The 11,401-nt window shown below is 37.4% G+C and overlaps 1 protein-coding gene across 1 annotated transcript; it reads left to right on the top strand.

Annotated features, from left to right (window-relative positions):
• The first annotated feature begins 312 nt into the window (after positions 1-312).
• Positions 313-4,583, top strand: LOC123619519 (tubulin alpha-1A chain). The gene is made up of 4 exons (XM_074374922.1): positions 313-497; positions 2,517-2,739; positions 2,879-3,027; positions 3,393-4,583. Exons 1-4 carry the CDS (start codon positions 495-497, stop codon positions 4,371-4,373), a joined length of 1,356 nt encoding a protein of 451 aa, XP_074231023.1. The 5' UTR covers positions 313-494; the 3' UTR covers positions 4,374-4,583.
• Positions 4,584-11,401: the final 6,818 nt, after the last annotated feature.

Raw genomic sequence — 11,401 nt, forward strand, 5'->3', positions numbered from 1 at the left:
TACATCATCTTAAGACAAATTCTGCGATTAAATGTTGGGGAAAACCTTACACTGATGATTTTAACTGTAGTTTGAAGCTTAAACAATATAAAGTCATCCAATTCCAGTTACCTTTTTTTTTTTCTCCCCCCACCCCTTCCCAACCCCACCCCGTAATGGATGCTCGGCTGTTTTTGCACGGTCTCTTTGTCTGAAGGATGCAAACAGTCTATGGATGCTAGGGAAAAGGGGGTGGGGGAGAGATTACCTCATCCCATGTCGCTTGCACCAATCAACACTCTCCTGTCGTGGCTTCTCTGGGCAGATTGAGGGGTCTGGACCAACAGGAAAAGGCCCCAGCCCATCCCCATGGTGACCGAGCTGTATATAGGGAGCCGCATCCGCCCATGTGCCGCAGGTTCTCTTACATCGACCGCTTAAGAGTCGCGCTGTAAGAAGCAACAACCTCTCCTCCTCCTCTCCGCCATCTCCTCGGCAGCCGCAAAACAGCAACTATGGTAAGAATATTTTCTCCAGCAATTCGTGACCGTTGGGTGGGGTCAGTGCCCCAGTGTCTACTTGGAAACTGTAACCCCCTTTTCCTCTACAGCTTGTTTGGATAAGGGTAGCTTTATGCTTTGTTTGCGAGGTTTAGCTTTGTCTGCCCCAAATCCTTGAGCTCAGCCGTCGCCGCAGTGCAGGGTGCAAGAACCCAGCCAGAACTGCGTCCAGGGCGCAGCCTAACTGTGGGGAAGAACAAAGGCGGCGCAGAGGGAGTTTTTGTTATCCGAGCCCTTGGGAGCCGCAAGCAGCCCATCTGTCGCTGATGAAAGGGCCTGGGGCAGAGAAAGCGATCGTGGCGTCGCCTTCACAGCCCCAACGTGTGAGCACGGTATTCGTGGACTCGGAGAGGCCCTTTTCTTCCTCGCGTTGTTCCCCAGGGGCAGGGAGAGGAGTCGACCAAAAAGACCGGGTCGGTTAGTGTAGCTGGGAGGAGGGTGAGAGAAGGACGGCGACAATGCGGAATCTCGGTTAGTATAAAAAGATTTCTCGCCAGTTCGTTGTGTTTTAGAAAGATACCCATGTATTAACGGGGAAAATGGTTGGTTTCTCTTGGAGCCCGTGGCGGCAGGCGACAAGGCGGCGCAGGGGCGGAGTTGTTTGTTTCTTGCTTCTCTGGCCTTGGAGCCACAGGGCGGGGTTCGCCCTCACTAAGCCTCCTCAGTCAGAGTTTTAATAAAAGCCTTTCGTCATTGCGGAACGTAGGCGTTAAGAGGTTTTTCATTCACTGTTAAAACTTAGGTGAAATATGTTTTTTCTTCAGGAGCGAAATCACAATTCACTTGACAAGCCCTTTAATGTCTAGTCTGGGGCCGCCTCGTCCTGACTTGTGTGTGTCTGTCTTACTTGGCTGCACATTCACCGAGGGAGAAAGCCCATTTTGTGAACCAGGCTGCCCTAATGTTGAGGACCCAGGGAAACGCCCTTCCACGCCCCGCCCCCATTTGTCAGTGAATGGACAATGGATAGACAAAGGAAGTTGTAGCCATAAAGACCATAGAGAAGACAATCACTATTAAATGTAATAAGTATGAATATTCTGTGGTGGGTAGAGAATCTCGGGATGAAAATACTATTTTGTTTAAAAAAAAATTCATTATCCTTTCACTGGGCTTTTATTGTTTGGTAGCTTCTCGTGTGCTATTTATTTCTAATTTAGAAACTGTTTTAGAGATACTAATAATTTTTCAGTTTTTTTCCAGTGGAGAAGATTCTGGAAAAACTTTCTTAAAAAAAGTAATGAAAATGCTGCAGACAAAGAAGACTTATATGCTTGTCCAGCTGTCTTTTGTTCTACTGCATCTTTATTAATTCATTTCAATTTAGGGATATGGTCCCAGGCTGGGGCAGAGGAGGAAAACTGGCAGAATTGCACAATGAGATCATGTAGGCAGTTGCTGGAAATAGAGCTTGCTCTTTTAAATAATGTAGCAGACAGTACAGGCTGGCACCAGACACAGCAAATGCAGCAATGCAGCAATGCGGGAGGCAGTCCTTGTTTAGCTTCTAAACCCTTAGTAATGATGGGTACTGCAGATCGACTGCAAAAGGGTGTGGCCTGTAGCCTCAGCTGCAGTACAGATGTCCATGTTGAAATACCAAGTCCTATTTAGAAGAAATTCTAGTCTTTATTTAAAGGGGAAGGAGGCAGTAATATTAAACTGAATTTAATTTACTTCATTTTACAAAATCTGTGCTTGAATATTTCTTAAATATGAAAAGTCTTCCATTCAAGCATGGCTGTGGAACAATGGGCTTGCACCATGTGCTACATAGTGCAACATAATTATTATTCAGACCACACCCATCTGCAGCATTTGTAGCTGGTGCTTTTCCTTGTTTCTGTTGTGTTATGGATATGACCTCAGATAAATGAAGAATACTTGTACATTACTAGAAGTAGTTTCAGAAATTTACTGAAAATTCAAATGCTAATATAACCTACTTTTACTGTTTTTTTGTTTTCCATCCCACAGCGTGAGTGCATCTCCATCCACGTTGGCCAGGCTGGTGTCCAGATCGGCAATGCCTGCTGGGAGCTCTACTGCCTGGAACATGGCATCCAGCCCGATGGCCAGATGCCAAGTGACAAGACCATTGGGGGAGGAGACGACTCCTTCAACACCTTCTTCAGTGAGACAGGCGCTGGCAAGCATGTGCCCAGGGCAGTGTTCGTAGACCTGGAACCTACAGTCATTGGTGAGTTGACCTCAGTAACCCAAGTGAGATCCTAGGGTCTGGTGCAAGAGGTGTCCTGGGGGTTCCACTGATGCCCCGGGGTTGAGCAGACTTGTGCAGGTTGTTAGTGATGAGTGGCTGCTTTGTCTTCCTTTTCCAGATGAAGTTCGCACTGGCACCTACCGCCAGCTCTTCCACCCTGAGCAGCTCATCACAGGCAAAGAAGATGCTGCCAATAACTATGCCCGCGGTCACTACACCATTGGCAAGGAGATCATTGACCTCGTCTTGGACCGAATTCGGAAACTGGTATGTTTGATTCTCAGGAATAAAGTAGATTAATGAACCTAAGAGAGATGTTTGAAATATGCTTTTTTTTTTAAACACAGGGTTAAAATGTAACAAAGTGATGTTAATTATTTCCTTATAGTTTTTTTTAAATTCCATTAAAATATGAACTGTCTGGTGTCATCTTATAAATATGAATGAAGATTTTTTTTAATAAAGGAATGCAGAATCATTTCAGGAAGGTCTGCATTTTTAAAAAAGCATTTCTTGTCAAAATAAGATCTAAATCTTTGGAATTAATGGAAAGTGAAAATATTTACTATGATTACTATGATTGTATCTCAAAAAGCAGTAACTGTGTTTTCTCTACTCCTCTTTTCCAACAGGCTGACCAGTGCACAGGTCTTCAGGGCTTCTTGGTTTTCCACAGCTTCGGCGGGGGAACTGGTTCTGGGTTTACCTCCCTGCTGATGGAACGTCTCTCTGTCGATTATGGCAAGAAGTCTAAGCTGGAGTTCTCCATTTACCCAGCCCCCCAGGTTTCCACAGCTGTAGTTGAGCCCTACAACTCCATCCTCACCACCCACACCACCCTGGAGCACTCTGACTGTGCCTTCATGGTAGACAACGAGGCCATCTATGACATCTGTCGTAGAAACCTCGATATTGAGCGCCCAACCTACACAAACCTGAATAGGTTGATAGGTCAAATTGTGTCCTCCATCACTGCTTCCCTGAGATTTGATGGAGCCCTGAATGTTGACTTGACAGAATTCCAAACCAACCTGGTACCCTATCCTCGCATCCATTTCCCTCTGGCCACATATGCCCCTGTCATCTCTGCTGAGAAAGCCTACCATGAACAGCTTTCTGTAGCAGAGATCACCAACGCTTGCTTTGAGCCAGCCAACCAGATGGTGAAATGTGACCCTCGCCATGGTAAATACATGGCTTGCTGCCTGTTGTACCGTGGTGACGTGGTCCCCAAAGATGTCAATGCTGCCATTGCCACCATCAAGACCAAGCGTACCATCCAGTTTGTGGACTGGTGCCCCACTGGCTTCAAAGTTGGCATTAATTACCAGCCTCCCACGGTGGTACCTGGTGGAGACCTGGCCAAAGTACAGCGAGCTGTGTGCATGCTGAGCAACACCACAGCCATTGCTGAGGCCTGGGCTCGCCTGGACCACAAGTTTGACCTGATGTATGCCAAGCGTGCCTTTGTTCACTGGTATGTGGGTGAGGGCATGGAGGAAGGAGAGTTTTCTGAGGCCCGTGAGGACATGGCTGCCCTTGAGAAGGATTATGAGGAGGTTGGTGTAGATTCTGTTGAAGGAGAGGGAGAGGAAGAAGGAGAGGAATACTAAAGTTAAAATGTCACAAAGGTGCTGCTTTTACAGGGAAGCTTATTCTGTTTTAAGCATTGAAAAGTTGTGGTCTGATCAGTTAATTTGTATGTAGCAGTGTATACTCATATACAATTACTGACCTATGCTTTAAAACACAACGCTTTGTTACAGGCCCAAGCTATCCATTTCTCTGATGGATGTGAATAAAGTATTCCCTGTCTTAAATGAGCTCAGTCTTGTGTTTTGTATTTGGGTGTCTGAAAATTTTCATGTATTCAATACATTGAGTAAAAAAGAATAACTGTTGACTGTTTATATATATATATATATATATATATATATATATATATATATATATATATATATATATATACATATATACATATATACACACACACACTAAGCAATGACTTATTGTCTTAGTATATTATAAAACTTATCTGTAAAATATAAAATGCATATCTAAAAACTACCATTAGCTAATATCCATACTATTAAGTTTTGACTCCATTATAATAGTAACTTAAATTGCTAGTTCTTTGAGAAGTGATATTTGTTAATGCACAATCAAAGTCTGGTTGACTACTGAGTCTCAAACAACTAACATAAAATGGTGAATATTCCAAATGCATCATCAGGTCTTATAAGCTTATTTTTATGTTCTTCATGTCCTTGGCAAGTGTCTAGGTGCCATCATGCTTCCTCTTCCCCAGGTTCTCAAAAGAAGGTGCTCTCTCCAAGCAATTGCCCACTGTGCTAAACCTAATTCTTCTTTCGAAACTTATTTTCAGCGTCACACTGGAAAAGCCTGATACGTTTGTTCACTCTAGTGTCTTAACTATATATCTGAACTTCAACTCTCCAAGGGTATTCATTTTTAATATGGGCCAATAACTTCAAAAAACACAACTATAATAGTGCCATTGTAGGCGTCAGCACATACAGTGAAACAGTTTGGACCAAGGGTTTCTTCAGCAATAGAGTTCAGCTGCCATTTCAACTGACCAAAAGGCTAAGGACCCAAGGACAGCAAGCTGTGTTAGGCCATCACATTATCTTGTTCTGGAATAATATCTAGGATTGATGAAGTTGTTTTTTTGTTATTAACTACCTATTTAATCTATTTTTACCTTGACACAGACAACTAAGGGGTATAACAGTATTGTAGTTACTGGAATCTGAGTTTAATGTAAGTTAATGGAAATAATGAAAAATTAGAAATAAGCCAAGATAAACTAATTTTAAAACCAATCTAGTATTGCTCAGCAGTTTTAACTAAAGCTAATGCAAACAGATTGATACACAAAAGTAAAAGTCCTCACTCATTCAGATGAAAAACTAGAAATTAGATCAAGTGTTAAGTTTTTAATGTACATTCCCGGCACCCAGCAAAGTATAAGGGAAGTGGTAGATGTACAATGATTATTGGGTAAATGAATAAAGTGTATGATAAAAGAGATATAAAATCATAGATGTTAAATAAAAGCCCTATGATCCTAATTTTAATTATAAATATCAGTATGAATTTGTTAGGTATTTTCTATTATGAAAGAAAAAAAATTTATAGCTTTGTCCACTGAAAATGCCAAGAACCAATGCAGCAGTAGTATCTCCAGCACTTAGATGGTGGTCTCCAGACATCATTTTTCACTGAAAGGAACCAGGACATTTTAGAGAAATGACTGACTCCAAGCCTAGAGCAGGAAATAAATAAGTTCAGGCTCAAATATTTTCTCATTCCAGAAAGCAAGGAAGATATCAAAGATTAAAGTCAAATCAAAAGGACACGAGTCAGATTTAAGGGGCTCCCATTGATGGTACAATGTTAGCACTGAAAACAATAGTGATTGAAGTGGTTTGAAGAATACAAAATTTGTTAAAATCCATGAGCTCATAATAGTTTTACTTTAGTTTAAAAAAGAATGTAAAACTTTATGGCAGTTACTAAAAAAATTAAACAGATTACCTTATGATCCTGAAATTCCATTTCTGGGTAAATACCCAAAAGAATTGAAAGCAGGGACTCAGATATTTGTATAACTATGCTCATAGAAGCATCATACACAATAACCAAAAGATGGAAGTAACCCTAATATCCATTGATGGATAAATGAATAAACAAAATGTAATATACATATGATGGAATATTATTCAGCCTCAAGGAGGAAGGAAATTTTGACACATGCTATAACATGGATGAAACTTGAGGACATTATGCATAAGCCAGACACAAAAGGACAAATGTCATCTGATTCTACTTACGTGTTAACTAAAGTAGTCAAATTCATAGACAGGAAGTAGAATAGTGGTTATTAGGGGCTAGGGGGAACGATATAATGGGAAGTGTTGTGCTTCTTTGTTTGTAATGATAAAAAAGTTCTAGAGATGAACAGTGGTGATGGTTGCACAACAGTGTTAATGTATTTCAATGCTACTGAATTGTACACTTAAAATGGGTTAAAATGTAAACAATAGGGATATATTATACAGCACAGGGAAATATAGCCATTATTTTGTAATAACTTTAAATGAAATACAATCTATTAGAATACTGAATCATTAGGTTGTACACCTGAAGCTTGCACAATACTGTAAATTAACTTCAATTTTTAAAAAGTTAAAATGGTAAATTTTATGTTTGTTTGTCTTACCACAATCAAACAATGGAAGCATAAACCAAAAACTAAAAAATAGTTACCTGCAGAGGGAGAGAATATGGTCTAAACACACTTCTTTGAGTGTATTTGTTATATCATTTGACTACCGAAACATATAACTGTATTATGTATTATAAGAAAGAATTAAATCAAGGTGGAAAAAATTTCTGACAGTTAAAAGCAAAATGAAACAAATGAATCTAACCATGTATGAATTTGGTGGCTTAACTACAGAGTGGAGAATTATTTCAAGAGACTTAAAAACATAGTAATTTGATTGTACATTCATAGTAAGACATAGCCTAAGGAAAAAAGGAACTCCAAAAAAGAAAGTTTCAGTAATCATTCAGTAATCATAGTGCTATTAATAATATTGATATTGTTATTTTGAAACTACTATATATTAGAATAAATAAAATAATTCATTTATGTTATTAGTATATAAAACCTTAAAAGTTATTATTATTATATGACATATGTTCAAGAAAGTGGATGAATTTTAAGTAGAGATATGGGGAAAAATCAAAATCAAAATTCTAGAGATGAAAAATACATCTGAGATTTAAAAAAATACTGAATGGGATGAACAGCAGATTAGATACCACAGAAGAAAAGATTAATGAATTGAAGCCATAACAACAAATAATATCCAAAATGAAATACAGAACAAAACACTTAGGAAAAAATGAACAGATTATGGATACTAAATAGAATACAAACAAGAGCACAATGAAGATGACTCAGTATTTTAAAAAACTTCAAATGTTTTAATATTTATTATTATTTATTAAGTATGCAATTGACAGCATACTTAAACAGTTTGAGAGAATGAGATTTTAAGCCTTTGGTATTATATTTTCTCAATTACAAACTACTTTCAACATAAAATACAGTGCCATAAATAAATTCAAATTTTATAAATCTATAAGGACATGTTTTTAAGATTAGAGTTTAAATAATGTTAAAACACTTTGTTTTGCTTATTTTTATACATTATTCATTTTACTTTATTTTTTAAGTTAATTTTATTTTTTTAATTGACGTATAGTCATTTTACAATGTTGTGTCCATTTCTACTGTACAGCATGTTTCAGTCATACATATACATACATATACTCATTTTCATATTATTTTCCCTAATTATAGATTACTGTAAGATAATGAATATAGTTCTCTGTGCTATACAGAAGAAACTTGCTGTATATCTATTTTATATATAGGAGTTAATAACTACGAATCTTGAACTTCCACCTTTCCACCCATTTCCCCCTGGTAACCATAAGCTTGTTTTCTATGTCTCTGAGTCTGCTTCTATTTTGTAAGTAAGTTTGTTTGTGTCTTTTTTCATTTAAAGATTCCACATATGAGTGATATCATATGGTATTTTTCTTTCTCTTTCTGGCTTACTTCAATTAGAATGACATTCTCTAGGTCCATCCATGTTGCTGCAAATGGCATTATTTTATTCTTTTTTTACGGCTGAGGAGTATTCCATTGTGTAAATATACCACGGCTTCTTTATCCAGTCATCTGTCAGTGGACGTTTAGGTTGTTTCCATGTCTTGGCTATTGTAAATTGTGCTGCTATGAACACTGGGGCACATGTATTTTTTGAAATTAGAGTTCCTTCCAGATATATGCCCAGGAGTGGGATTGTTGGATCATATGATAAGTCTATTTTTAGTTTTTTGAGGAATCTCCATACTGTTTTTCATAATGGCTACACCAAACTACATTCCCACCAGCAGTGTAGGAGTGTTTCCTTTTCTCCACACTCTCTCCAGCATTAACAGTTTGTGGACTTTTTAATGATGGCCATTCTAATTAGTGTGAGGCGGTACCTCACTGTAGTTTTGATTTGCATTTCTCTGATAGTTAGTGATAATGAGCATTTTTTCATGTGCCTATTGGCTATTTGTATGCCTTCATTGGAGCATTGCTTGTTTAGGCCTTCTGCCCATTTTTAGATTGGGTTGTTTGTTTTTTTGTTCTTACGCTGTATGAGCTGTTTATGTATTCTGGAAATTAAGCCTTTGTCAGTCGCATCATTTGCAAATATTTCTCCCATTCCATAGGCTGTCATTTTGTTTTGCTTATGGTTTCCTTTGTTGTGCCAAAGCTTGTAAGTTTAATTAGCATTTTACTTTATTTTTAATTGTGGTAAAATACACATAGCATAAAATTTACCATCTTAACCATTTTTTAAGTGTACAGTTAAGTAATGTCAAGTACTTTCACATTGTCATGCAACCAATTTCCTAATTCCTTTCATCTTACAAAACTAAAACTCTATACCCATTAATCAACAATCCCCCACACCACTTTCCCTCACCTCTGGCAACCATCATTCTACTTTCTGTCTGTATGACTTTGTCTATTCTAGACACCTCAAATAATAGAATCAGACAGTATTTGTCTTTTTGTGACTAGCTTATTTCACTTAGAATAACATTCTTAAGGTTCATCATGTTATAGTATGCATCAGAATTTCTTTCCTCTTTAAGATTGAATAATATTCCATTGTATACGCATACTACATTTTGTTTATCCATTCATTCATTGATGGACATTAGGGCTGCTTCCACATTTTCACTATTGGAAATAATGCTTTTATGAACACGGGTATATAAATATCTCTTCCAGACCCTGCTTTCAATTTTTTGAGGTATATATCCAGAAGTGGAATTTCTGGATCATATGGTAATTCTATGTTTAACTTTTTTGAGGAACTGCCATGCTATTTCCTACAGAAATTTTTTTCCCTATATTTTCTCCATATCCTTGCCAACACTTGTAATTTTCCGTTTTGGTTTTTGTTTTGCTTTTTTATAGTAGCCATTCTAATGGATAAGAGGTAGTATCTCAATATGGTTTTGGTTTACATTTCCCAAATGATTACTGATGTTCAGTATCTTTTAATGTCCTTATTGGCCATCTGGATATTGTCTCTGGAGAAATGTCTATTCAAGTCCTTTGCTCATTTTTTATTTGGGTTATTAATTTTAAACACATTTATCTCGTTATTTAATCTATGAGGTTATAATAATCTTGAGAAAGTTAAAATTAAAAAATTGACAGCAAAAAGAATATTTTATCTTGAGAACATCATATAAATTTTATAATTATCCTGCATATAATAATTCCTTCATATTAGAAAGTAAAATAATAATAATAGTAGTGGCTAAAGTGCTCATCTTATTCCTTTTTTCTCATTTAATTGAAATGTAACTTGTGGCCTCAAGACATATGTTTTATAACTTTTTGAATCAAATATATGGAAAGAATATATCTTAAATAAGAATATCTATATTATTTATATATTACTAAGAATTTTTATCAGAATAAATATTGAATTTGATTGTCTTTCTAGTAATATTTGGAGATTGATATGATTTTTCTCCTTCAACACAATATAATGAATTATTTTAAAAGCATTTCTAATGCTGAATCATCACTGCATTTCCAGTACAAAAAGCTTGGTCATGGTGATTATTCATTCTTCCAATGTGCTACCAGGTTCTATTTGATGATGTGCATTTTCACCCCCACCAGCAATGTTTTGGAGTCTTATATTATCTTTAATATAAGTTCACTAGAGACTTGGGAATGGGCTGAAGGTGAAATATTTTCTCCTTGGATTTTTACCAGTCTCATGTTTCCAACCATCATTTTGTGGCAACAAGCCTTGATTGGTCTTTCCACTTGTCCTCCTTCCAGGGAGGGATTTTGCAATTCCTTCACTGCATCTCTCACCTATACATTGTCCTCTACTATCTTTTTATTCAGGTTGGGAGTGTGGGAGGTTGTGGGTAGAGGGAAAGAGGTGTGGGAAGGATTCACTATCTTTGAAATGAGAGTTTCCTTTTACTTTCTTCTATTGCCTCTGAGACCTTTGAGTCTGGAGAACCGACTACCAGGCCATTGGCTGCCTAAGTATAAAACCTGGAGATGATGGATGATCATCAAGCCACAGACTTTTTGTTCTGGGGAACTGCCTTCTTCAGAGAGAAGAAGGTGGAGGGATGTGAATTGGTTATTAGTTTCTGAGTTTTGCTGAAGTAGAATCTAAAAAGAAGAAAAAGCAGTTGAGTCATATTATGCATTTTTCAATATAGACTGTGGCATCACACTAGAGTACATTCCAGGGAAAAAAAAGAAAGTTATTCTACCAGAAGCCTATCTCGTGCAGTCCAGGTAAGTAGGCCTTTGATGATCTAGCTTAATTCAGAGACAGAATTTAGAGTACCTAAAGCAAGAGTTCATTATTGATGAACAGGTGGTGAGGACAGACATCCTTGTCTTGTTTCCAGTCTTAGAGAATGTTTAATATTTTATCATTAAGAAGATGTTAGCTTCCAGCTTTTCTTAGATGCTCTTTATCAGATTAAA

The sequence above is a fragment of the Camelus bactrianus genome, chromosome 12, assembly GCF_048773025.1.
Source record: "Camelus bactrianus isolate YW-2024 breed Bactrian camel chromosome 12, ASM4877302v1, whole genome shotgun sequence".
Lineage (NCBI taxonomy): Eukaryota > Metazoa > Chordata > Mammalia > Artiodactyla > Camelidae > Camelus > Camelus bactrianus.

Excerpts from the sequence above, each read along its gene's own strand:
- LOC123619519 (XM_074374922.1), top strand. Across the intron at positions 2,740-2,878 it reads CCTGGAACCTACAGTCATTG|ATGAAGTTCGCACTGGCACC; the intron begins GTGAGTTGACCT and ends TTCCTTTTCCAG. Across the intron at positions 3,028-3,392 it reads TGGACCGAATTCGGAAACTG|GCTGACCAGTGCACAGGTCT; the intron begins GTATGTTTGATT and ends CTTTTCCAACAG.